The 26,582-nt window shown below is 40.5% G+C and overlaps 7 protein-coding genes and 2 non-coding genes across 9 annotated transcripts; 7 read left to right on the top strand and 2 right to left on the bottom strand.

Moving 5' to 3' along the window:
* The first annotated feature begins 3,123 nt into the window (after positions 1-3,123).
* Positions 3,124-4,077, top strand: LOC138827652 (putative vomeronasal receptor-like protein 4). Its single transcript, XM_070023274.1, has one exon. The coding sequence runs from the start codon at positions 3,148-3,150 to the stop codon at positions 4,075-4,077; it is 930 nt and encodes a 309-aa protein (XP_069879375.1). The 5' UTR covers positions 3,124-3,147.
* Positions 4,078-9,079: 5,002 nt separating this feature from the next.
* LOC138827831 (putative vomeronasal receptor-like protein 4) lies at positions 9,080-10,007 on the top strand. Its single transcript, XM_070023445.1, has one exon. It carries the CDS (start codon positions 9,120-9,122, stop codon positions 10,005-10,007), a length of 888 nt encoding a protein of 295 aa, XP_069879546.1. The 5' UTR covers positions 9,080-9,119.
* A 2,385-nt stretch (positions 10,008-12,392) lies between these two features.
* Trnap-cgg (transfer RNA proline (anticodon CGG)) lies at positions 12,393-12,464 on the top strand. Its single transcript has one exon. It is a non-coding gene; the product is annotated as a tRNA-Pro (tRNA).
* A 3,950-nt stretch (positions 12,465-16,414) lies between these two features.
* Trnas-gcu (transfer RNA serine (anticodon GCU)) lies at positions 16,415-16,496 on the top strand. Its single transcript has one exon. It is a non-coding gene; the product is annotated as a tRNA-Ser (tRNA).
* A 979-nt stretch (positions 16,497-17,475) lies between these two features.
* Positions 17,476-17,869, bottom strand: LOC138828352 (histone H2B type 1-C/E/F/G/I-like). Its single transcript, XM_070024389.1, has one exon. It carries the CDS (start codon positions 17,861-17,863, stop codon positions 17,483-17,485), a length of 381 nt encoding a protein of 126 aa, XP_069880490.1. The 5' UTR covers positions 17,864-17,869; the 3' UTR covers positions 17,476-17,482.
* LOC138828351 (histone H2A type 1) lies at positions 17,757-18,958 on the top strand. Its single transcript, XM_070024388.1, has one exon. The coding sequence runs from the start codon at positions 18,117-18,119 to the stop codon at positions 18,507-18,509; it is 393 nt and encodes a 130-aa protein (XP_069880489.1). The 5' UTR covers positions 17,757-18,116; the 3' UTR covers positions 18,510-18,958.
* Positions 18,959-19,086: 128 nt separating this feature from the next.
* Positions 19,087-21,153, top strand: H4c9 (H4 clustered histone 9). The gene has a single exon (XM_070024390.1). The coding sequence runs from the start codon at positions 20,007-20,009 to the stop codon at positions 20,316-20,318; it is 312 nt and encodes a 103-aa protein (XP_069880491.1). The 5' UTR covers positions 19,087-20,006; the 3' UTR covers positions 20,319-21,153.
* Positions 21,154-25,221: 4,068 nt separating this feature from the next.
* LOC138827830 (histone H2B type 1-H) lies at positions 25,222-25,659 on the bottom strand. Its single transcript, XM_070023444.1, has one exon. It carries the CDS (start codon positions 25,629-25,631, stop codon positions 25,251-25,253), a length of 381 nt encoding a protein of 126 aa, XP_069879545.1. The 5' UTR covers positions 25,632-25,659; the 3' UTR covers positions 25,222-25,250.
* A 280-nt stretch (positions 25,660-25,939) lies between these two features.
* H2ac12 (H2A clustered histone 12) lies at positions 25,940-26,330 on the top strand. Its single transcript, XM_070023443.1, has one exon. It carries the CDS (start codon positions 25,944-25,946, stop codon positions 26,328-26,330), a length of 387 nt encoding a protein of 128 aa, XP_069879544.1. The 5' UTR covers positions 25,940-25,943.
* The last annotated feature ends 252 nt before the right edge of the window (positions 26,331-26,582 follow it).

Raw genomic sequence — 26,582 nt, 5'->3', positions numbered from 1 at the left:
TCAAGCTGGGCTACACAGAGAAACTCTCTCAGAAACAAACACAGGCAAATAAAAGTCCAAGACAAAAATGCCATTTTTTTCCAGCCTCCACTTTCACCTTCATATTTTTACCCTATCAGCATCATTGACACTGATAATATTTGTACAGGTCATTTTTGAAGCATTTTTACATTTCAAATATGGACCAATATTGTCTCTTACATTATGTTGCTATTTTCTGAGTGCACCATAGGATGAATTTGAAGGTTTTCATTTAGTATTCATCCTTAAAAATCTCCCTATCCCAACACACAATATGACACCGTACTTATAAGTCAGCTTCACTTATTATATTCTTATTTGTTATATTTTTACTTAATGGAAGGACTTTTCAACACTAGTAAGAGTGAATTTTATATTTGCTCTTTTGATAATTCCTTCTATGAAAGTGCCAGTCCATGAAGTATTGTAAACTAAATCATTTCAATTGTATCTTATTATTATGAGGCAAGGAGAAATAATCTTTTTTTTTTTTTTTTTTTTTTTTTTTGTCGGTCGTGGGGCTTGAACTCTGGGCCTGAGCGCTGTCCCTCAGCTCTTCAGCTCAAGGCGAGCACTCTACCACTTGAGCTACAGCGCCACTTCCGGTTTTCTGGTGGTTTATTGGAGATAGGAGTCTCACGGTCTCTCCTGCCCGGGCTGGCTTTGAACCGCGATCCTCAGATCTCAGCCTCCTGAATAGCTAGGATTACAGGCGTGAGCCACCAGCGCCCGGCAGGAGAAATAATCTTATATTTTCTGTGTGAGAACACTGGACCTTGTGGATGCATGTGCCTACCTCAGCTGTTGGGTATTAGAGCAGGATGGGGTAGTATCCATCTTGCTGAATGCAAAATGCTTTTATTGTTTGTTTTTGTCAGTCATGGGGCCTGAACCCCTGTCGGGGCCTGGGCGTTGTCCCTGAGCTCTTCAGCTCAAGGCTAGTACTCTACCACTTGAGCCACAGCACCACTTCCGATTTTCTGCTGGTTTATTGGAGATAAGAGTCTCACAGACTTTCCTGCCCAGACTGGCTTTGAACCACAATCCTCTGATCTCAACCTCCTGAGTAACTAGGATTACAGGCATGAGCCACTGGCTACAGGCTTCAAAATGCTTTTAAAGTAACATTTGCTGAGACAATATAGATCAGTCACTCTCTATTCTCTGACATTTTTTACTTCAGTCACAAAGAAAAAGAAGTCACTTATTAGATTTCTCAGAATTGGGTTCAAAATATGACTTAGAGCTTTCGAGTCTGGCAATAGGAAGATAGGGCAGGAAAAATGGGCCAGTCTAGACAAAAAGAAAAATACAAACAGAAAAATATTTGATAAGTCCATTCAAACATTGGTTAAGTATTGACTGCAGTCATTTTCAAGAGATTCAAATCCCTGACTAAATATATAATAAATATTATTAGGGGATACTGATGTGTTTGCCATTAATACTTGAAACATATTCATTATGCCTACTGCATACATTAGTATAGATGAAAATTACCCTATTTGTCAGGGGTTAGAAGGTAATACTAATACTAATATTCACAGAGTCATAATACTATCTGGTCCCAAACCTGAGAGCAAACCTTGGTTTATCCACTTAATACTATCTGAAACCTTAACAGGATAAAAAAAAAATCCTGCATCATTTAGTAAAGAGTGAAAGCTAACAGAAAACGTATCAAGTATACAAAACATAAGCAAACCGCATAGATTGGGCCAAGCATAATGATTTATTTTATTTTTGCCCCTTAGTTTGATGATGATTATAAGGAGGAGGAGGAGGAGGAGGAGGAGGAGGAGGAGGAGGAGGAGGAGGAGGAGGAGGAGGAGGAGGAGGAGGAGGAGGAGGAGGAGGAGGAGGAGGAGGAGGAGGAGGAGGAGGAGGAGGAGGAGGAGGAGGAGGAGGAGGAGGAGGAGGAGGAGGAGGAGGAGGAGGAGGAGGAGGAGGAGGAGGAGGGAAGGAAATTTGAGTTCTTAGATATGAAATAGTAAAATTCTGTCCAGGTCTGAATTCTGAAAATCAGCTTGGATTGAGAAAGATCAAAGTAGTGTGATTAACAATCAGGTTGGAGAAAAGGACCTAATAAAACAGGCTGCAAAATAAATGGAAACAATTGCTCCTCCCAAAGCCATATAGCATCTGTAAAATGCCATTATGTGTGATCCCTTGTCTTATCAATGATGTTCAACCTACATCACTGCATACAGCTAACACTCTGAATTCACAATTCACAGTGTACAGTCATCACATGACAGTACATAACACACACTTCATCATTTTCCCCAAGCCCACCTTGATAAACATCAGTTAATCCAAAGGTGATCCAGGCTTTCCTTAGAGCCCTAAAGTCATTCAGTGGGAATTCAGTATCTCCTAAATTCCTTCCAAAGGGACATTCAAGGGTTCTTCTCTTAAGACACAATCCCTGACAACAAACTAGGATATCTGATTTTTTTTTTCAGACTAGAGACATCTTCCTGAATATCTTGCTACATCGTATTTGGGAAGGTTCTACATTTTGACTTGACACTGAGAAACTACCGGGTAACTACAAGATATTTATGAGCAGTTCAATCACACATATAGTTATAAGTAAGAAATACAGAAATATTAAGGTATAGGTACCAAAGATTTAAAACTTTGAAGCCAAATACAAACATGAACATTCTTATACTGATCAAGATAAGAGGTAAACAAAATAAGAGGTAGTATGAAAAATAAACTATAGTTAGCTTTAAGAGATGTTAAAGACGTTGATGCAAGAAGATTTCACAAATGTCTCTACATGAGGTATGAGAAGGGCAGAGACTTTAAACCTGAGCTCAAGGCTTTGTTGGAATGATAACAATATGATGAAATGGAATGACAAACAGAAAATTCTGGGTGATGGACTTTTTGGTTTAGGCCTGCCATGTTGAGATTGAATTATGTAACAAAGTGAATAAGTAGGTTGATTTTGCTAGTATAGAGCTCAAAAACATTGCAATGAAAATTTTTATTTTTAAGTGTGAATTGTCAAGTACCTTAATTGAAAAAAGTGACGAAAAGTGTCACAGAAAAGGGAATAGAGGTTTTCAAAAAGGTACCTGTTGGATCTAAGATTGTCTACCTATTAAGTAAGAAATGGTTTTGAAATCCATTAAGGGGATAATTTTCCTCTTTGAAACTGCATTTGGCATTGTGGGGAACATTCTTGTTTTTGTGAATTACATGTGGTGTTTCCAAAAACCCACTGAGAAAAAATATATATACCCTATTCTCATCCATTTGGCTTTGGCAAATATCATAACACTTCTTTCAAAAGGGATGCCAAAAACAATAGCAGCTTTTGGTATGCAAAATTTCCTAGATGATATAGGCTGTAAGATTATTGTTTTCCTAGAAAGAATGGCCCATGGCCTTTCTGTCTGTACCAGCAGTCACCTCACAGTGATTCAAGCCATCTCGGTCAGTCCTAATGCCTCCAAGTGGAAAAGGTTCAAGCCAAGGTCTGCATGGCATATCTTCCCATTTATTTTCTTCTTTTGGATACTCAATTCCTTAGTATGCATTAACTTGCTCTATTCTGTCACAAGTAAAAGTCTGAACATATCACAACCTAACAATACTTATTATAATTGCTATTTTCTACCTGACAACTTAATAAGGAGATGGATTTTTCTTACTTTCATGGTCTTGAGAGATGCTGTGTTTCAGGGTATCATGGGTGCAGCCAGCGGCTACATGGTATTTCTTCTCTACAAGCACCACCAGCATGTTCTATACCTTCACAATTCCAAGTTTCTCTACAAAACTCCCCCTGAGATGAAAGCTGCTGAAAGTGTTCTCCTTCTGATGTTCTGTTTTCTTTTCTTTTATTGGATAGATTGTCTTTTATCTGTCTTTTTTAGTTTTTCCCTAAAGAATAACTTCATGTTAAATACTCGAGAATTTCTGACTCTTGGTTATGCCATCTTCAGCCCAGTTGTACTAATTCACAGAGATGGCCATATGGGTAAAGATTTGTATGCTCAGTGGAAGAGAAAGACATGGAGAGCATGTTTGTCTCCTTAAATTTATTCTTGTTAAGTTTGAAAGAACTCTTAGTACTGGTATACTTTGTGTAAAATAAAATAGAGTCAAAGTATTTAAGAGTTTACTCAGATAAGGATCTGGTGACCTATAGTCCTGCGCTGACACAGACATCTTAGCAAACCAGAGTGAAAGATCTCATTCTACTGTTGCCTACCCTAAAGAAGTGATTTTAATTCTGTATTTGTGAATCTTGTTTTATAATATGACACTCAGTAGCAGGGAGCATGAAAACAATTTGGTCAATTTTGTCAGAATTACAAGTGCCCCTACTTCTTTTTGCCTAGGGATCTCTTCTTAAATCCGATCCTACAGATAAACTTACTCTTTCACAGTTACAATAGCAAAAATAGTTCATTATTCCCTAAATACAAAATCTTAAATATTAACACAAGAAATCCATTTTAATTATTTGAAATATCTGTAAATATCCACATATAGAAAGGGATTTTATGGGATTTGTTAAGCAATGATGAGTTTAAATGTATTTGTATGGAATGACATAATATGTAACTTGAATCAGTGCTATAGTAATGGGATTCAAATGCAGTGAAATACCTATAATTTGATATTATATTTATGAAGAATCTCTGGTGAAATATCTGGGAAACTATGAAATTTGAGAATAACTAGGCAAGTTAATAAAACATAGTAGATCAAACTTCACTTTATATCTTTCTATATTTTCTATTGTTGAAAAAAGGGGGAATTCAGTGGGGCACTGGTGGCTCACACCTGTAATCCTAGCTACTCAGGCTGAGATCTGAGGATCATGGTTCAAAGCCAGACAGGGCAGGAAAGTCCATGAGACTCTTTATTTCCAATTAACCACCAGAAAACCAAAGTGGTGCTGTGGCTCAAGTGGTAGAGTGCTTGCCTTGAGCTGAAGAGCTCAGGGACAGCACCCTGGCCCAGAGTTCAAGCCCCATGACTGGCAAAAAAAAAAAAAAAAAAGGAATTGTTTAATATTTATTTCTAGTTTTCAATTATATACAACTTATTCTCTCTTTAATTTTGTCATTCATTATCAGGAAATAGGTATTCTTTCATTTATGGCACAAATATTCACAGCCTCTTTTGCATGCCAGGCACACAAAAACTCAGGAAACAGTGGGAAGGGCAGTGACCAGGAACCAACCTAGTACCCAGTGCTACCATCACTTCTGCAAAACTGATGTGATTCTCACTCTCAGTCCTGTGCCCATATTTATGTATGTTCTTTTGAGTCAGAGAGTAGAAAGGAACTCATCCGTAGAATAAAGAAAAGAAGGATTACACTTGGATATAGGTAAATGGAAGAATTGTCTTTGAATTTCATGACAGATTAAGTCTTTTGAAGGGGAGGAGTGGATCCATCTAGCTTGATTTGTTGTGGTTGTTGTTGTTGTTGTTATTGTTGTTGTTGTTGTTTGTGTGTGTGTGTGTGTGTGTGTGTGTGTGTGTGTGTGTGTGTGTGTGTGTGTGTGTGTGCCAGTTCTGGAACTGGAACTCAGGGCCAAGGCTTAAAGATAGCAATCTACCACTTGAGCCACAGCTCCACTTCCAGCTCTTGGGCAATTATTTGGAGATAACAGTCTCATGGACATGATCCTCAGAACTCAGCCTCCTGAGTAGCTAGGATTACAGGTGTGAGCAACTGAATCCTGGATCCAGTTTTAAATCTCTTTTTGTTGTTGTTGTTGTTGTTGTTGTTGTTTATACAAGAACTAAAACAGCTATCAAGAACCCTGAACTGTTAATGTATATAGGTAGAACAAGGCGAATCACAGCCTGCGCAAGTCCATGATTGAGTCTTCCTCAAAAAGTATAATCCCCAGTGATAACCAACACTTATTATATTTCTGAATTAAGAAAGTAAAGGAGTCAGGCTCCAGTTGCTCACACTTGTAATCATAGCTGCTCAGGAGACTGAGATCTGAGAATCATGGTTTGAAGCCAGCCAGGGAAAGAAAGTATATGAGATTCTTGTCTCCAATCAAGCACCAAAAGAGCCAGAAGTAGAGCTAAGGCTAAGGCTCAAGTGGTAAACACTGGCCTGAAGGAAAAAAAAAATTTTTAATAAATAAATAAACCCTTAGGGACCATGCCCAGGCCCTTAGTTCAAGCCCCAGAACAGGCAGGAAGAAAAGAAAGAAAAAGAAAAGAAAAAGAGAGAAAGAAAAAAGGAAGTGAATTTTTTATGTGTCAGAAGGTGGTCCCCATACTAACTTGGAATTTTTGGAAGAAGAAGACAGGTCTGGAGAAATACAAATCTCTAGATATAGAAACATTATTGTTCACTTTCTCAGTGAACATCCTTCTATGAAAATAATTAAAACTTAATTAAGGCCGAGATAACTTCAGAGACAAGCAAATGTAGTAATTGGAGAGGGAGAAGAAATGTTGTACTTCAGGGACTGAGATTCTACAGAGGGTTTCCTTCTTCTTGAGAGATAAACAAGATTAAAACTGAAGTTTTAGTGGTAGTTTATGGCAGTCAGGAGTTCTATATACCTTGACAGTATAAGTGGAACAGAAAGGCTTCTGTCCAGAAGGACTAACCCAGACCTGTTTGCCTCACAGCTACCAAGGTGAGTAGACCTAACATTTCCTTGATTTCCTTACAAGTTCTGCATAAATTTTCCTCAGTAGTGTAAATATTAATCTCTCCTTGAATAAGCAAGGGAGTTGATTAGGGGATCTATAAGACATAATAATGTCTTTACCCTTGTACCTGTCTAAAGTTAGATGCTAAGGGCCCGAAAAATGAAGGGGACTGTATAAAGAAGTCAACACTTATGAAATGCTTAAGTGTCTTTTGTCACTGCATTCAGGACCTAGTGTCATCACAAAGCCCCAGTATCATTAGACATGGCATAAGATGCCCACTTTGCTTTCTTATATGGTATAGAAAGAAGGGATGTTCGAGTTTTTAAGTGAAATTCATTTTTCTTCAGCTTCCATTTCAATGCATATCATGACTTCAGAACTAACATCCAAAAATTTTACTGAATTGTTGGTAAATTATAGCTTCTAGTGGTTATCTTTTGTTTTCCTGCTATCTTGCTAGGTTTCTCATTTATTGTATTTATTCTGGGAGTTGTAGTTATGTCTTACGTGGTCTCACACCAGCCAATGAGCAAAAGCATCAGATCAAGAATTCAAGTCCTAGTCTTAAACAAAAACCAAAAATATTCTGTCTCATCCTTAAAATCTCCCTGCACTTACGTGTAATACTATTTTTTTCAACACAAATACTCAGAGTAGCAATTTTGTAATAGGCCCAAACTGTAAACAACTTAAATGTGTATTTACTCACATATAACATTATAATCACACATATAAGTTAACTTCACTAATTACATTGGTCAGATTGTTTTATCTCACTACTTTTTTTTTTTTTTTTTTTGTCGGTCGTGGGGCTTGAACTCTGGGCCTGGGCGCTGTCCCTCAGCTCTTCAGCTCAAGGCGAGCGCTCTACCACTTGAGCTACAGCACCACTTCCGGTTTTCTGGTGGTTTATTGGAGATAGGAGTCTCACAGTCTCTCCTGCCCGGGCTGGCTTTGAACCGTGATCCTCATAGTGATCCTCATATCTCAGCCTCCTGAGTAGCTAGGATTACAGGCGTGAGCCACCAGCGCCCGGCTTTATCTCACTACTTTTAAGCTCCTTCTTAGAGAGCAACTCCATGATATGACATAATCAACACTTTCTGCTGCTTGGTATTTGATTCTGAGCCCATTGTATTGACCCACAGAGAAGGACACCTGGCTGAATGTTGGCATGCTCCCTGGTACAGGAAGACATTGAGAAAATGCCTGTTTATCTTCCAATAAATAAGTTTTTCTATACAAAAGAAAACCATGTCAAAGTAGCTTAAACATAGAAGAGTTTATTCTCAAACCAAAATCCTGATGACCCCTCTGCAGCCTGGAGCTGACACAGAAATCTCAGTCTCCATTCTGGTGCATTTAAGAAAGGCATTTAATCTGAGGCCAGCATAGGCAAATACATTAGAGGAAAATCCTACTTCACCTAATAAATTGCATGCGATGGCAAGTATATAATCCCAGCCATATAGGGTGAGTCAATGGTAGAAAGATTGGCCTCCTGGGCAAAAACATGAGAATATATCTGAAATTTTATTGTAGCAAAAAAATAGCTGGAGGCATGGATCAAGGGTAAGACACAAGTCTTGAATAAAAACTCCAGTACCACAAAAAAAAGATATAATTGTAGCATTTTTGAGAGTAGACTGTTTCTATACATATTCCAGTTTTAGAAAGTGGGACAACAATTTGTTAGATGTCATTAAAATTACCTAAGTATTTGACTTTGTTACTCAGGAGTTCCATTTTGGGACCTGATCCTCCAGTTATATTTGCTCTTTGGGAATTCCAATAAGAAAAAAAAATACATTCAGTGTTCACTATTCCTAAACACAAATACTAGCAAAAGAGGCCCTTTTTTGGCTACTTGAAAATATCCATAAGTATCCATCTATACAAAGGGATTTTACAGAATTTATAAAATGATGAGTTCAAAATTTCTATCCAAGCCAAGAAGGTATAGGAGACAAAGTTGTATCTCTTAATAAAAGAGTAAGGCAAAAATAAAGGGGTTCAAAATGCACTGAAACAGTGAATTTGGTGTTATACAGCCAGGTAGAAACCTCTCCATCTTACTCTATGAAGGAGCCTTATGTAAGAGTGTGTCTGATACACTGTGCCTGGACCAGAGGCATAGTCATGTAAATTTTAGATATGAAGGACAAAAAGAGAACTTTTGGAAAGGTAGGTGATGTATGAGCATGAAATTCAGGTCCAAATTGCACTTATCATCACTTCTTTGTCAGTGGAAGCAATAAAATCAGAAGAAAAAATATGTAGTCATGTCCGTGCTAGCAAACAACCATACAATTTTCATATTTCAAAAACTTTTCTTTCACTAAACACAGAGAAAATTCAGAGACCTAAAATATCCTGTGTTTACTTATTTGTGTTTTTCAAAATGATTTACCTAGTACTGTCCATGAAATCAGAAGATGATTTGGAGTAACTTCATCCAGAAAGTACTTCTGCTGTCTCTGGCTGGACAAGGAATTATGGGGAACATCTTTGTTCTTGTGAGAACTGTATATATTTTTTCCATGGGCCCTGAGAAAAAACCCTCAGACATAGTCCTTATTCACTTGGTTTTCTCAAACACATTACTTATTTGTAGCAGAGACTTATTTGTAGCCACAGACCTTAATTACCTAAATTTTCTAGGTGATGTGGGTTGTAAAATTGTAGTTTATCTGGGAAGAGTGGCTCAAGGGCTTTCCATCTGCACCACCTGTCTCCTCAGCATGATCCAGGCCATCACCATCAGTCCCAGAACCACCCTGTGGGAAAAGCTCAAACCAAAGGCTGCATGGCAAGTTCTTCCCTATCTGCTCCTCTTTTGGATCTCTAATTCTCTGATAAGCTCAAACCTGCTACACTACATCACAGCAGTCAGAAGCAGAAACAGCTCTCGGATTGAAATATCTTATCCATATTGTTATATGTTACCATCTAAGCAAATAATTAAATGGCTTTTCCTCTCCCTCTTGACTCTCCGGGATGTGATCTTTCAGAGTCTCATGGGCTGGAGCAGTGGGTACATAGCTTTCCATCTGTATAAACATCACAAGCAAGTCCTCTACCTTCATAGCTCCAGGTTTACAAACAATTCCAGCCCAGAAATCAGAGCCACTCTACGTACTCTTATTCTCATGACCTGTTTCCTTGTCTTTTATTGGGCAGATTTCATGTTCTCCTTCTATATAGGTTCCACCTTAAAACATGATTCCATGATTATAAATATTAAAGTATTTCTAGAACTTGGTTATGCCAGTCTAAGTCCCATTGTGTTGATCAGACGAAATGTCCATCTGGTCAGATGTTGATATACTCACAGAAAAGCTGGGAAAGCTATTTCTTACTCTAACTCCTTTATTAACTAAAGGTTTATCATTTAGCTATATTTTTATCCTTCCAAAAAAGTCTATCATAAATTAGTAGTATCCTCTAAGAGAATGCTGGTTTGAGTTTTGCGAAACTAATAATACAAGGACCAGATTCAATGTTATTATGTCAGATACCTGTGGAAGCCAAGGCTGAGAGAATAATTAATAAGAGAACAATTAATTCAATTGTGTTCCTGAGTGAAGGGCAGAAGGAAGGTTAGGTAGAAGCACCTCAGACCACTTTACAGTGTAAGTGAATTAGAGTATACACAGGGCAAAGCACACTTTCTTTCTCCAAGAGCCCTATTCTACGGGCTTGATTTTAGGAAGAAGAGAGACTCATCATACTTTTATAATGTACTCATAATTTCATAATTGTGTAAATTATCAGCTCATTGTTACCAAATACCTGTACTTTAATAATAGTATTTTATCTTTCCATTGTAAACTTGTAACAAAAAGTAGAGAATAAGAATGAGAAGGTGACTCAAGGAACAGGCTTTCCTAAACATCCTTTATACAAGAGAGAGAAAGGTATAAATGGAGAGAACACCTAGTTAACTACTCACCAAACTGATTAATGTCATGCTCCCATAGACTTACCAATTATTCAGGGAAACTTATATAGATTATAAGGATCAAGACCTGCTCTTGAGACAAGAAATTCTTAGTTATATAAGTTCAATCCTTAAGGATATACACACACACACACACACACACACACACACACACACACACACACAAAACAATAACTGTGAAATAATGGATATACTAAACAGCCTGACAATAACAAGCATTTTACTACGTTTATCAAAGCATCATGTCATGTACCTCAAACATACATGTTAAAAAGCCAAATTAAAGAGATCAATTTCAATGAGATCTTCTAAAACAGAATTGTACTCCCAATAACAGTTCATCGTTACTGTTTTTATAAGCAAAATCTCTGCTAAAACTAAGCAGGGAATTCTACACTGATCTAACACTGTAAAAATAGCATCTAGAGGCCCATATCTTCAGCACAAGCAGCAGTTTCCTAGTTCATTACAGATCTTCATTCCTGCCTGCTGAGAAATCCTCCTAAGAGTTTTCTTATGAATATGCAAATGAAAGAGTACTAAAGAAATAAACTGTAAAGTGTGTAAACTCCAAGACCCTTGGGTTAAATTCAGAAATTACTCATCTATCAGTTGGTTTCAAAATAAAAGTGTTCCAAGCTGTGTATCATGGACTGATTCTTTGAAAAATCTTTGGATTTAGGCTGAACAATTCTTTTCCACACTGAAGTATTTAAGTGAAGTATTTAACTTGTGATTTAAATCTAAGTTATAGTCCTAGGACTATAACTTCTTCTAAGTTATAGTCCTAGGACTATATACTTCTTGAGGAAAAGAATACATGTTCATGGGAGTGGATTACTGAGTCTGAGCCCAATTATTACTACTCCTGTGTGTGTATTTCAGAAGTATCAAGTATTGTTTTGTTTTTTTTTTAATTTTCAAAGTACAAAGCAAACTCTTGAACTACAAGAATCTCATTCTAACATAATAAAGTGGACAGGATATAGACAACAGTAATAACTCCAAAATTACTTGCCCAGTGACCTCATGTCAAAACCCTAATTTAGCTTAGTTCTATTGTCTCATAAAGAATTAGTTTTTCTTCACACATGTTCAAGAAAGTAATTATTTCTACTTGTGCTTGCAAAAGAATTCCATTCTGGTGATAAATAAGCAGGCATTCTTCAAGTAATAATTGAATAATTGAAGAATGAAATGAACTTCACTTTTTTAAGGCGTTGAATTTAGTAAAGATAAATTAAAATACACAGATCTTAGCATAAATTTAAAATGTAGTTTAAGTGTGTCAGCTAATAGCCTACTGTGACAATGTTGATGTTAACCAGGAATGTTGGTAAATTCAGGAAACTTTTAAATAAGAAAAGCTAACCAAATAACCAAATACTAACTTCTAGGTACCTCTGGAGTAGAGGGATAATGTTAAGAAATCTAAATCCTATCAGTAGAAATTTTCTGGGATTAGGGATATTCCTTCTGAGGAAATTTTGTTAAATGAAAATGAGTTAGATTATTTACAGCTTAACAAAGGAAAACAAAGGAAAAACTTTCCTATTACCAATCTTGATCCGTGAATGACAACACAATAATTTAAACCAACAACGGACTATCTGCAGAACCAACCATTCTAAGTACAGGGTTCACGAAGTATTAAGTAGTGTCTGGGGGAAAAAAAAAAAAAAAAAAATCCCCGAACAAAAATGATCATTACTCTTATATTACTTGAGGGTCTTCCCATTTGGCAGGCGGCTCGTTGGTCTAGGGGTATGATTCTCGCTTCGGGTGCGAGAGGTCCCGGGTTCAAATCCCGGACGAGCCCACTATGTTTTCTCCTACTCTCTACAGCTCTCCTCCCACTCCGTCCCTTCCCAGCTCTGCACGCGTACCTTTTCTGAGTGTTGGGAGAGGAGGGGAGAAGATTACTGCTACAACTGCTGAAATTTGAGATTCTTAGAATTCCAATTGTGAGTAAAGACTTTAATTCTTTCAATTCGAATTGTGACTTCTCCCTCAGCATTTACTGCTACAAACACTGCGTGATTAAATAAATTAATATTCAATGAGTACTGTGTCCCCTGAGTTTCTAGCACTTAAGCAGAACTTAGACTATCATAAAGTGAACCTGGAAGCTTAAGGTTTTTCCTCTCCGTGTCCTAGAAACTTCAGGGTACTGTCTCCTCTGTCACAGGAAATACTTTAACTTCAGAATCGTTGAAACACTCTGGTGAATTGTTAACACAATTGTTGAAACCGGAATTTGAGGGGGAAGAAAATGTGAAGATAATGCTCATGCTAACTAAGACATTTCAGAACAGTGCCCCTTCTTCCTGATTCATGGGTACCGCTGAGGCTCAACTTGCCTGCTCATCTTGGTACTCTGAAAGGGTGCAACTTTGTCACTTATTCTCAACTTTGAAAGCCCATTGAGCATGAAGATGTAAGTTGTTGTAATATGAATTATTTGTAATATAATTTTATAATTTGCAGTAGATGACATATTATTCAGTCTTAAGATTCAAAAGGAACTTCTTTCCTTTAAGAATTTCTCAGAATTCAAACGGTCAGTTTTATGTTTTATGCCATCTAGGCAGGAGATTGATCCTTCCTTCTTCAAGGAAATGTAGGATCCTAAAAGGGATGCATTGAGTATTTTGATATTTAAAGATCTTACAGCCAATAGCACAATGAAATCCAAAGTCAGTGAACTAGACTAATAGTCTGTGTCCAGTTATTTTTATAGCTTAATTTATAATTATGGACTAGCAATGGAAGGTGACTAAACACCTGAAGTACATTTTAGCAACCGAGATGAAAACAAACCAGAAAAGCATCATAGAAGGAAGTGAATGGGCAAAGCCTCAGGAAAGTTGCTACATGTGTTTTTAAACAACACAGCAAGAACATTGTACAAAATCTCTTGAAATTGAAAACATAGAAATGAAAAAATAATAGAATAATTACAATAAGTGTGGAAAAACTTCAGCAATAGCACTTCTTAGTATATACCCAAAAGTTGAAAACCCATGTCCACATAAAAACTTGTACTCAAATGTTTATCACATGTGTATTAATTATTTGCCACAACTTGGAAGTAATCAAGATGTACTTAAATAGGTGAGTGGATAAACAAACTGGTACAATGATTTTTTTTTTTTTAATGAGCTATCAAAAACACACAAAAAGGGTTGAAATGTGGTTTGGTGCTAGAGTGCTTGCCTAGCATACATGAAGCCCTAGGTTCAATTCCTCAGTACCACATAAACAGAAAAAGCCAGAAGTGGTGCTGTGGCTCAAGTGGTAGAGTGCTAGCCTTGAGCAAAAAGAAGCAATAGAGACAGTGCTCAAGCCCTGAGTTCAAGCCCCAGGACTAGCAAAAAAATAAGTAAATAAAAATTTTAAAAAACAACACAAAAAGACACAGAGGAAACAGAAGTGTACTGTTAGCCAGGCACTAGTGGCTCAGGCCTATAATCCTAACTACTCAGGAGGTCAACTACCAGTGAGATTACCTGGAAAGTTCACATATACTTTCTGTTATGCTTTGACCAACCTTACTATTAAAGAAAGCTGAGCATGATCTTTTTGTGAATAGCTATGATATCAGATAATTTCCATTTCTTTTTTTTGGGGGGGGGGAGGTTGGAGTAGAGAGGGGCAGTCCTAGGGCTTGTACTCAGGGCCTGGGCACTGTCCCTGAGCTTTTCTGCTCCAGGCTAGTACTTTGACCAACAGCTTTGAGCTACTTTGAACCACAGCTCTACTTCCAGTTTTTCCCAGGCTGGCTTTGAACTGCCATCTTCATGTCTCAGCCTCCTGAATAGCTAGGATTATAGACAGGCACCATTTGACAAATGCCCAGCTAAATTTCCATTTCTTGGGAGGAAAAAAAAAAAAAACAATGGACAGCTAGAGATCTTTGGCATAGCACAGTATTTGGAGATGTGTTGTTTAAGACAGGGATAACAAAAAACAAAATAGGAGCTGGTGTGGTGGTATTTGCCTGTAGTTCCAGTACTGTAGAACATGAAGTAGGAGGATCTCTGAGTAGTCCCAGGCCAGCCTGTGCAACACAGTGACCCCTTGTCTCAAAAATAAATAAATAAATAAAATCACAACACCACCACCAAATGGCAGAAAATCTTTACTTCTACCAAATTGGAGCAGAAAGGATCACTATTTTGCTTTGCATATATTTTCTAAGTAGTTGAATCTTTAAAATGGTTACCTTTAAAAGAAAAAAAGCTTAAAACTTAGAAACAGAGTGTGCTAAATAATTCATCCAGATTAAAGCAAGAAAAAACAAGAATGCCCATCCTCCATCCCATGTATGAAAAAGATTACTTTTTGGAAGACAAAACAGACAGATCCTTCATGATGACATGAGTCAGGCAGGCAGGTCATAAAACAAACCGTACAGTCTAAGGCCTCTTTCAAGGAAGAAAAGAATTAGTTTTGTGACTCTTAAATTCACAAAAGCAAGCAAAGGAATGTTAATTTATCTAAAAGTGTCTTGACATAGATGCAACCGGTATCTGTTGCTTCAAAATTTATACAGTCATATATAATGTACATTATGTAAAAATTGAACTATGTACCTTGAGTAAGGATGGGATGGGGAAATGGAAGAGAATGATGGGGTGAAATTGATCAAGATGCATTGTACTCATATCCTGATTTGTGAGACTAACTTCTTTATACAACTAGGATATCATCATCATTGTCATCATCACCATCATCATTCCTCCTGTTCCCTGTTGTTTATCACATGGTTGGTTGGCCTGAACTTCTGGAGAGAAACCTACCTGACCATCTCTTATACCACTTTCAGGTTTATTAAGCATATTTATTGATCAGCTAATTTATCTAAACACTGCCTGCTCACCACTGTTCTAGACAGCACCGGCCTGCTCACCTTTGCTCAGCACTTTTCCTCATCCTGTCTCTCTTTCCCATCTCTGGAAAACTTGCTTTTCAAGTTTCACCTTCTCTTCCCAAGCATTATTACTCACCTAGAATTCCTACTCATGTTCATTCATCTGTGTATTTTATTAATCCTGTGAAACAAACCAAGCAAAAATAGTCAAATGAAGCAGCCGCACAGCAATTTACCCTCCCCCTGTTTCCCTACTCGTTTTCTAGATTGTAATTTTAATATTTTTAGCACCGCATGTTTTTGGAAAAGCGAGTGCAAGTTCAGTAAATTCTCTAGAAAATCACGTTGGGAGATACATGAACTCTGAACTTATGATTCCTCCAGGGCCCGTGATCTGGAATAAGTCTCACGAATTGAGGAATTCATTCTCTGCTATTTCATTAAATTAAAAGTAGCACTGAATAGTTACTGCCTTACGCAGATCCACATTTTTTCCTCCATATTGTTTTATTAGCCACAAATTGAGGCCAGATGGACCCACGCATGGACCAGTTTGGGAGCCGCGCGCTCCGGAGCGCGGTCTTGCTCGACATTCTCGCCCGTGGCCAGAAGGTGTCAGCAAAGTACTAACAGCGGGGTCTGGGTGTGGCTCCACCCCCGCCAGCCACAGCGCTTCCGGAGACGCACCTGGCAGGGCCGGGAGCGTTCTTCAAGCAATGATGGATGCGGTCGCGACCCCTTACAAAAGTACCGAAAAAGAAAACAACAAAATAAACGTTCTCCCCGCACTCTAGGTACTCACTTGTGTGGAGATCAGTCATCTCTACATCTTCAACCTGGGTGCTAGAGTGCATATTGACTATGAATTGAGACGCACATTAGCACAATTACATGAAGACGAGGTGGCCGAGTGGTTAAGGCGATGGACTGCTAATCCATTGTGCTCTGCACGCGTGGGTTCGAATCCCACCTTCGTCGGTTCGTCTTTTAATAGACAATCGATTTGTTTCCTTCCATGCAATCTCTTGACTCAGAAATGTGTTCTGCTTGACTGCCAATATTACTAAACTCTGGTACCTCATTTGATCCATTTAATGAAACTCTTAATGGATTTCCTCCTGTGACTCAGAAATGTGTTCTGCTTGACTACCAATATTACTAAACTCTGGTACCTCATTTGATCAATTTAATGAGCCTCCTAAGTAGGTAGGATTACAGACCTGAGCCCCTGGCTTAGAAGACTGCCTTTTAAAACAAAAATCAAAGGAAGATTGCAAACGCTATATAAATGTTGTTTTGCTTTACCACAGACACATAACCTCGCAAAGTTATAACCTCGAAATGTAGTGACTGGTTGTCTCGTAAGGTCTGGAATAAATTCCTTTCAGCTGTGGGGCTGAAGTTATTTTGTAATTGGATCATACAGATAAAGGAAAAACTGTCCTAGTTAGAAATTGCTTATTAGTTTCAAACTCAAAACCAGGTCCCTTGAATTGCTTTCTCTCCAATGAGAATTTCTAAAAGAACCAAATCCATTCCTAGGTGAGTTAAAGTCCTAAATAAAGGGAATATGAAATACAAGTGTTGGACGCTTTCCTCGGGCAGCGAGTGCCGCCGACCCGCCGAGGCCTGGAATCCGTCCCCCGACACCACCCACTTCCTACGCTTCCGGATCGCAGCAACCAATCAGGGCGCGGGATGGCGGTTGGCGCGGAAATTTCAAACTGCCCGCGCAACCTCCGCACTGGAGCTTCACCTAGCAACCCACTTATTCCAACAGGTGATTTTAGTTATTGCTGATGCAACAAAGTCATCAGTACTGGACATACATACTTCTAAGTGTTAAAAAGACGCTCTGGAAGTTTAAGTAAAGGACGCTGTGAAAAGGAAACCACAAGAAGGCCCGCTCTCTCTTGAGAAGATAGGTGGCTCTGAAAAGAGCCTTTGGGGTACGAAGTCGAGGCTTACTTGGAGCTGGTGTACTTGGTGACGGCCTTGGTGCCCTCGGACACGGCGTGCTTGGCCAGCTCCCCGGGCAGCAGCAGGCGCACGGCCGTCTGGATCTCCCGAGACGTGATGGTCGAGCGCTTGTTGTAGTGCGCCAGGCGAGACGCCTCGCCCGCGATGCGCTCGAAGATGTCGTTCACGAACGAGTTCATGATGCCCATGGCCTTGGACGAGATGCCGGTGTCCGGGTGGACCTGCTTCAGCACCTTGTACACGTACACCGAGTAGCTCTCCTTGCGGCTGCGCTTGCGCTTCTTGCCATCCTTCTTCTGCGCCTTGGTCACCGCCTTCTTGGAGCCCTTCTTTGGGGCCGGAGCAGATCTAGCTGGCTCAGGCATGGTGGAAGAGATTGCGGAACACATCGCAGCAACGTACCGTGTATTTATAGAATTGCAAATAAGGTCGAGTGAGGCCTGTCTCTGACGATGTTTTTTCAGAGCCAATCAAAATGTGTATCTCCCAAGATTATGTTTCCATTGGTTAAAACGAAGATAAAGTCTCAACCAATAACACGTATTCTTTTTCGCGCCCAGCAATGAATATAAAGACAGCTGTCTCTGCGGGCTTGGTGTAGTGCATTCAGTCATTACTATGTCTGGACGTGGCAAGCAGGGTGGCAAGGCTCGTGCCAAGGCCAAGACCCGCTCCTCCCGGGCCGGTCTCCAGTTCCCCGTTGGCCGAGTTCACCGGCTGCTCCGCAAGGGCAACTATGCCGAGCGCGTCGGCGCCGGCGCCCCGGTGTATCTGGCGGCCGTGCTGGAGTACCTGACGGCCGAGATCCTCGAGCTGGCGGGCAACGCAGCCCGCGACAACAAGAAGACCCGCATCATCCCGCGACACCTGCAGCTGGCCATCCGCAACGACGAGGAGCTCAACAAACTGCTGGGCAAAGTCACCATTGCCCAGGGCGGCGTCCTGCCCAACATCCAGGCCGTGCTGCTGCCCAAGAAGACCGAGAGCCACCACAAGGCTAAGGGCAAATGAGCAAATTTATTTGCAACCATAACAAGAAACCAAAGGCTCTTTTCAGGGCCACCTATCTTTTCTCTTAAAAGAGTCCAACAATTGTCTAGTGTGCGGTAGGCCAAAAAGTACTGGCTGAAAAGCTCTGAAGCTCAAGTGGGATATTTAGAAGAGAAAGCTCCAGTGAATTCTGGAGATTAGCCACTAAGCTGCTGTGGAAACATTTAACAGGATCGTTCAAATGCCCAGCCACTAAGTAGGACATACACAATGAAGTGTTTGCGATTCCTCCCTGCAGTGTCAGCTTAATAGTTAAACAGTTGTCCACATCTTCCTGTTTCTTGTACTGAGTACAGCTACTTGGCATCCTAGTGCAACTGGTATATACTAACTATAATGATCCTAGTTTATTTTGGTAGGTGGTTGATAAATTGCTCTGTCCTTAATGTCTTCCAATTTAGCTCAATAAATCTAAATGCAAGTATCAATATCGGATATATTCTGCAAGCATAACAGCAGTTAAGTGAAATAGCTTGACCTGGACAAAGCCTAAGAGTTCGGAGAGCCTTAATTCATCACATTGTTTATACTTTTTTTGTGTGTGGGGGGGTGTCCGGTCGTGGGGCCTGAACTCGGCCTGGGCGCTGTCCCTCAGCTCTTCAGCTCTAAGGCTAGGGCTCTACCACCTGAGCCACAGCACCACTTCCGGTTTTTTTCTTTTTGCTTATGTGGTGCTGAGGAATCAAACCCAGGGCCTCATGCATGCAAGGCAAGCGCTCTACCACTGAGCCACCTTCCCAGCCCCACTTTGTGTTTTTTAAAGCACTATGAATTTCAAGAATGAGTGACAAAACAGCCAGTGTGGAAAAGGATAACGTTTTATTCTACCAGCCTAGGGTTTTTGACTGAGCCAAATAATTATAAGGCAGATTAACAAGGGAAGAACAAATTGACTGTTGCCCAGCCTGGCCTTCTTCCAAGCCTCTGCCTTCTGAATGCTGGGGCTACAAATGTGCAGCAGTAGGCCTGTCTTAACTGTTTTATGTGACATAAGGACTTGACTCAACTTACAAAATGTACATTTTATACTAGGTTAAACAATTGTGGGAAAATATCACAACTGGGAAAACGAAAAGAATTACAATGAGATCTATTTGGACATATTTCTGGTCTCAACGTCCTGTCCTTAATACTTTTAAAAACAAAACAGCTAAATAAGCATGTGAATATGTGCAGAATATTCTCCAATAATATTACATTTCTGTTCAATGACGGTGGTTGGGGCAGAAATCACATTAAATGAGAAAAGACAACAGCTTTGGATCTTAATTTTAAAAAACTGGAAGAAGTTAATTCCGCGCAGCAGGCTTCTTTCCCTTTTAGGGCCCCTCCCCCAGCATACAAAGACTTCCCGCCGCAGCTCTAGCAGTCTTCACTCCGGTCCGCAGAGACTACCTATATAAGAGGAAGCTGCTACCGGCTTCCAGACACTTGCTCTTCGCTTTTCGTTCTCTAAAGATGTCTGGTCGTGGCAAAGGGGGAAAAGGCTTGGGGAAAGGAGGTGCTAAGCGCCACCGGAAGGTTCTGCGCGACAACATTCAAGGTATTACTAAGCCGGCTATCAGGCGCTTGGCCCGACGTGGTGGAGTCAAGCGGATCTCTGGCTTGATCTACGAGGAGACCCGTGGGGTGCTGAAAGTGTTCCTGGAGAACGTGATCCGTGACGCTGTCACCTACACCGAGCACGCCAAGCGCAAGACTGTCACCGCCATGGACGTGGTCTACGCGCTGAAGCGGCAAGGGCGCACCCTGTACGGCTTCGGCGGCTAATTTCTCTTTGGGAATCTTGTAAGCAACCAAAAAGGTCCTTTTCAGGGCCCCCCCATTCTGTCAAGGAAAGAGCTACAATGGCTGCCAACAGTGACTTATGGCCAATTACTTGGGTGTTAACACCAAGGCTTACTGTAGTTAGGTGAGGCTTGTAGCCTAGGTTCTTTAATACAAGTTCAGTCTTAATTCCTGAGGTGGTACGGGGACAAATGCCATTGAGGTAGAGAATTCAGACTGAGAAAGTCCTTTTTGCTTTATAAATAGAAAAGGCATCAAAGGCAAAGGGCGGAGTCTCCAGTCCTTTAATGGGAGGCTTGGGGAAAATAGGCCGGGAGGGATACAAGGCTTCCTGTTCATGTGGTAGGTTTGTCTCAGTTTTTCTGTTGAGTGCATACAGTTGTACTGTTAAATCTGCCAACATGCTGTATGTCTATTCCTATTTTTCTTTAAATTCCATGCCCAGTATACTGGTCACTCGTAGGAAAGGAACTAGCAATTGTGATAAGGAATCTCAACTTGTGTTTAGTACCTTGTGATAAGTGGATTTGAACTCAACTGTAGATGGAAATGGCCATTAAGCATTAAAAAACGTGGCCTGTGACTAAGGAAGTGAGTGTTCAGTTATTTTGCTTACGTTTGTAAATGCTTGCTGGATTCCATTATTAGATTCCATTTGAATGTGCTATAACTTAAGTACATGGATCAATTACTTCCAACTGTGAATTTAAGAACTAAATACAAATCAATTCCCTCACAAGTTTAGAATTTTAGAATTCTGATAGGCCATGCAAGATTTTGAAAACTTGGAAAACATCCATTTAATAAATCTCATGGGTTAAATGCCAAAACAGTTTTGATATATTGTATAGAGTAATAAGTTGAAATTAACCTCACTTGTTTTTGCCTTATTTTAAAAGTTTGCTAGTTAAATAAAATATGTCTTGTATTTCTTTGGGGAAATACATCTTACTCTACCAACCTGGCTTTTAAGCTTTCAGATGCCAATAATAGTTCAGAGCCAAAGAAATCCTGCTTCAGAGAAGAATAAGAGTAAAGTGAACAAGTTCCTTTTGTTCACTTATACAGTATTCCTAAAGTCAAGTCCTATTCATAGCTCAGGTAAGATCAAAGATGAACTCTAACAATATTCTCCCTTCCCTAAAATACTATGTGATAGAGTTGTGAAATTTGTTCCTTTAAGTAGTATGTCAATAGGTTTTCCCAGCTCATCCAAATTTTTAAAAAAAAATGCCTTTAGACCTCTTACCTTTTATTTCTAGACCCAAGAACAATTGACCAAATAAATGATTGCTAATTCATTAATTATAATTAAAACTCCATGTTCAAATTTCAAAGCTACTGTAGCTTCCCACAGGATGAGAGAATGAAGCAGTGACTATTGCATGCAAATGTTATTCAGGGGACTATTGATTGCCCTGCTAAACTGCTATGGTTCCAAAACCGAGACATTGTTCTAAAGCATGAGCTACTCATTACAAAATGCTTTTTAAGACATTAATTTAGCACATTTAGCTTAATAATTCAAAAGTAAATCAAATCAACATGCATGGCTAAAGAGGAAAAAAAGACATAATGAAAAAGAATGGCGCACTATAATCTTGTTCTTCAAAGCACCCATCCCAGAAGACCACATGGATACAGTCATGTACAGAGAAAGAGGTTTATTGTCACAGGGGCTGACAAGGCCATCTCTCTCAAGAGAAATGGCACCTGTCCTGGGAGGGGGGGGTGGGGGGTTAACCTCATGCAGACAGGAGAGCAGAGGATTTCATTATGGTTGGCTAGGAGTTATGGCTGCTGCATGAATAGTTGATAAGAAGACCTGCTAGTACCATTTATGGGTGGCTGACCAAATTGAATGTTACTTCAAGGTGAGAGGGAGGAGGAAACGGGGGTACCAGCTGCACCAAAAGGGGAAAAGAGCATGTCAGGGTAACAGTTCTGCCTCCAATATTTGTAATAATTAAGCTGTGAATCAGTTTGACTGTATATGAAGAAACATGAATTTTAATTTTCTGGTTACTTTCAGTTGTTAAATCCTGTGCTATCTAGAGAAACAAAATGGTACCTAGGTGTAAGAATGAGGAAAAGGGGGGGGGGGAGAAAAAAAAAAGAATGAGGAAAAGGTGATCTCGTTGTGAAAGTTACAACTACACTTAACCCAGATTTTCTATCAAAATGAAATTCATTTTCAAAATGAAGTCTGAAGATACATTTGTAAAATCAACAAAATACATCTGTTTGAAAAAAAATTGTTTATAAGTCTGGAATTGATGACAGCTGCAGACCATTTAGAGTACCAAGGCAGCCAAGTGCCAGTGGCTTATGCCAGAAGAAGGAGAGAAGGAAAGAGGGAAGGAGGGAAGGAAGGAAGGCAGGATGGCAAGCTCAGAGACACAGCCACAGCCCCCAGGTTGAGTTCAAGCCCCAGGATTGGCAGCAAAAAAAAAAAGGGTGAAGATAAATCTAATGATGATAAATCAGGTAGAATCTGTTATTAGTGTGGTATATTTTATTTTAGCCAAATTAATAAAGTCTTGCATATGGAATACTAGAATTCTTATTAGAGAGAGCATGTTAAGTGTGTTTTTCTTAAGCTTCTCATTCTTTCCCAAGAAATTTAAATAGGCAGTGGTACTATACTGGAACAAATTTCTACTACTGTTTATGTGAGATCAGCCTACGGGTTATATAGATTTTGCTCTATATAACAAATGAAGTCAGGGTGAGCAATTGCAGCAGTGGTATTCATTACACACTATGTTGAAAATAAACTATAGTTAAGACAGGAGAGAAAAACTGGGAGAGAGCAAAGGAAGGGGTGACATCCAAAAAGAAATGTACTCTACATAAATTATGTAACTATAACTCCTCTGTACATCACCTTTATAATTAAAAAAAATATTTTAATGAAGTCAGAGGTATATGGTCAGGTAAGTTAAAGTTGTACTGCTTAGGAAATAACTACAGGAAGCTCAAATTATACACTCCCTCTCTTCACTTCTGATTTAGTAGTGTTTCTCCCATTGCCTATGCCCTTCCTTGCTCTTTTTTCTTCAAAAAGTAACTATTAAAATGTCTTCTACTGGGCTGGGAAGGTGGCTCAGTGGTAGAGCGCTTGCCTTGCATGCCTGAGGCCCTGGGTTCGATTCCTCAGCACCACATAAGCAAAAAGAAAAAAGCCGGGAGTGGCGCTGTGGCTCAAGTAGTAGATTGCTAGCCTTGAGCTGAAGAGCTCAGGGATAGCATCCAGGCCCAGAGCTGTGGCTCAAGTAGTAGAGTGCTAGCCTTGAGCTGAGGAACTCAGGGACAGCATCCAGGCCCAGAGTTCAGGTCCCATGACCAGACCCAAAAAACAAAATAAAATAAAATAAAATGTCTTCTACCCATTTCTAGGCTACTTTCCATATTTGAAAATAAGCATTATAAATTACCTTTGTGATTTGATATATAGCAATATTCACACCTATATAGAACACTGCTTGGTATATTGGTAAGTACTGTGTTAAAAATAATTTGTTGCTGTATTTCTTAAAATATTAACATAGGGCTGAGAATGTGGCTTAGTGGTAGAGTGTTTGCCTAGTATACATGAAGCCCTGGGTTCAATTCCTCAGTACCACATAGAAAAAACTCAGAAGTGGTACTGTGGCTCATCTGGTAGAGCACTAGCCTTGAGCAAAAAAAGCTCTGGGACAGTGCCCAGGCCTGAGTTCAAGTCCCAGGATTGGCAAAAAATAATAATAATAATGTAATCCATAAATGGTATAGGTTAAGTCTGTTTATAGGACTATTAAAAGTCCTATAAACTCCATGCTTGTCATATGACATCACTGAACTAAAGCACGTTAAAGATAAATTGAACTGGTCACAGAGTCTTTGTGATCCTTGGTTTCCATTTCTCTATAAGAGAGATGTTTCTCTCTTGGAGACTTTTATCTAGACTTTCAGTCTAGCGTCTTCTGGACCCAGAAGGCTGCAGAGAAGTAGGGGAGACGGGGACACACTAGCAAAATGGCTACATATAAAGCCAACAAGCAGTCCTAAATAACTTCATTTGGTATCTACTATAATTCTGTGTGGTTTCCAGCCTAACCTTGCTTATCTTTCTCACACCTGGCTCCTAACTCACCTGCTCCTTTCTGAGAACCTCCAATATCTAAAAACTTTGACATTTTTGTCTCTAGGCCAAACCATACCCTGTTCTGCATGCAGGTCTTACCAGGATACAAAGCCCACAAGCCCCACCACCTTGACCCGTTATCCCACCAAGCCTGTGTTTAGTGTCTGCTCCCTTTCCTCGCCTAAACAGAAAGCAAATAAACCTTTGCATCCTTGGTTGCCATTCTGACTCTGTATTCTTTCACCTGCCAAGAATCCCCCAGACCTAACAGCGTCCTAATTTGGCCGGGTTTCACGCCTTTGCCCAAGGCTTTTCTTTGTTTTGTTTCCATTTGAGCTCAGGGCCTCACCCTCACTCAGCTTGCTTGCTTGGCTTGTGCCCTACCACTTGAGCCACTACTCTAGGCCTTTTTTTTTTTTAACACAGCATTCTTTATAGAAAGTTGAGACTAATTGCAGGTTACAGGGATGCACTTTCCGAAGTCAGTGAAGACAAACTTCACTGACAAAGGCCTATTAAAGCACCAAAGGAGAAAAGGTGACAGACAGGAATCCAATCCACTGCTCAAAAATACCTGCCCAAATCTTAGCTGCTTTAACTTTACACTTGTGTCCACCCGGACATTAGCATTTCCGGCCTCCTGAGCCAAGACACAAAAGCAGCCTACTCCTTGTGCAATTTCTATACCCTAAAAGGACTCAAATGCTTGTTTACAGCTCTAGTACTGACAAAGTAAGTGGCTCTCAAAAGAGCCTTTGGGGTTAGTCATTTTGCATCATCACTTAGGTTTACTTGGCGCTAGTGTACTTGGTGACGGCCTTGGTGCCCTCGGACACGGCGTGCTTGGCCAGCTCCCCGGGCAGCAGCAGGCGCACGGCCGTCTGGATCTCCCGAGACGTGATGGTCGAGCGCTTGTTGTAGTGCGCCAGGCGAGACGCCTCGCCCGCGATGCGCTCGAAGATGTCGTTCACGAACGAGTTCATGATGCCCATGGCCTTGGATGAGATGCCGGTGTCCGGATGGACCTGCTTCAGCACCTTGTACACGTACACCGAGTAGCTCTCCTTGCGGCTGCGCTTGCGCTTCTTGCCGTCCTTCTTCTGCGCCTTGGTCACCGCCTTCTTCGACCCCTTCTTGGGCGCAGGAGCAGACTTCGCTGGATCAGGCATGGTGAAAAACAACAATGTTAAGAACAGGAAAAGGAACGCGGGCAAAAAAAGAGTAAGATCCAACAAAGCACAGTCTATACATAGAGCTCTGTATGTAAATAGGGTGAAGTCTCTGTCCGATTGGTGGTTAGTCAAAGCGGGTTCGTTTTATCCAATCAAAATGCGTAGAGGCCAAAGGCTTATTTCTATTGGTTAAAATTAAGCTAAAGCTTTAGCCAATAACACGCATTCTTTTTCGCGCCCAACAAAGGCTATAAAGACTGCGGTCCTTAAACCTTTGCAGCTGTTTCTTCTTGTGGACTCTTGTCAATTATGTCTGGACGTGGTAAGCAGGGCGGCAAGGCTCGCGCCAAGGCAAAGACCCGCTCCTCCCGAGCTGGTCTCCAGTTTCCTGTGGGCCGAGTTCACCGGCTGCTCCGCAAAGGTAACTATGCCGAGCGCGTCGGCGCCGGCGCCCCGGTGTACCTGGCGGCCGTGCTGGAGTACCTGACGGCCGAGATCCTCGAGCTGGCTGGCAACGCGGCCCGCGACAACAAGAAGACCCGCATCATCCCGCGACACCTGCAGCTGGCCATCCGCAACGACGAGGAGCTTAACAAGCTGCTGGGCAAAGTCACCATTGCTCAGGGTGGCGTCCTGCCCAACATCCAGGCGGTGCTGCTGCCCAAGAAGACCGAGAGCCACCACAAGGCTAAATAAGTAGCAAGGTTAGAAGTACTGAAAAAACAAAGGCTCTTTTCAGAGCCACTTACACCCCAGGAAAAGAGTTGTTACACTTGGGTAAGGTGTTCCCCAGTGCCTCAGGTTAAAACAGCCTAGAGAATTGGTTTCAGGTGAAGGAAGGAAAGGGTAAATGCAAGCTTCCCAGTGGGGGAGCTCTAGCTGGAGCCAACTGGATAAGATTAGCAGTATTGAAAGGCATGCAAGATTATAATAATAGTGAGGGTCAGG

The sequence above is a fragment of the Dipodomys merriami genome, unplaced genomic scaffold, assembly GCF_024711535.1.
Source record: "Dipodomys merriami isolate MVZ:Mamm:240054 unplaced genomic scaffold, mDipMer1.0.p SCAF_16, whole genome shotgun sequence".
In the NCBI taxonomy this organism is placed as follows: Eukaryota; Metazoa; Chordata; class Mammalia; order Rodentia; family Heteromyidae; genus Dipodomys; species Dipodomys merriami.
Note: the sequence above shows the minus strand (reverse complement) of the source record. Positions and strands in the feature narration are given on the sequence as shown.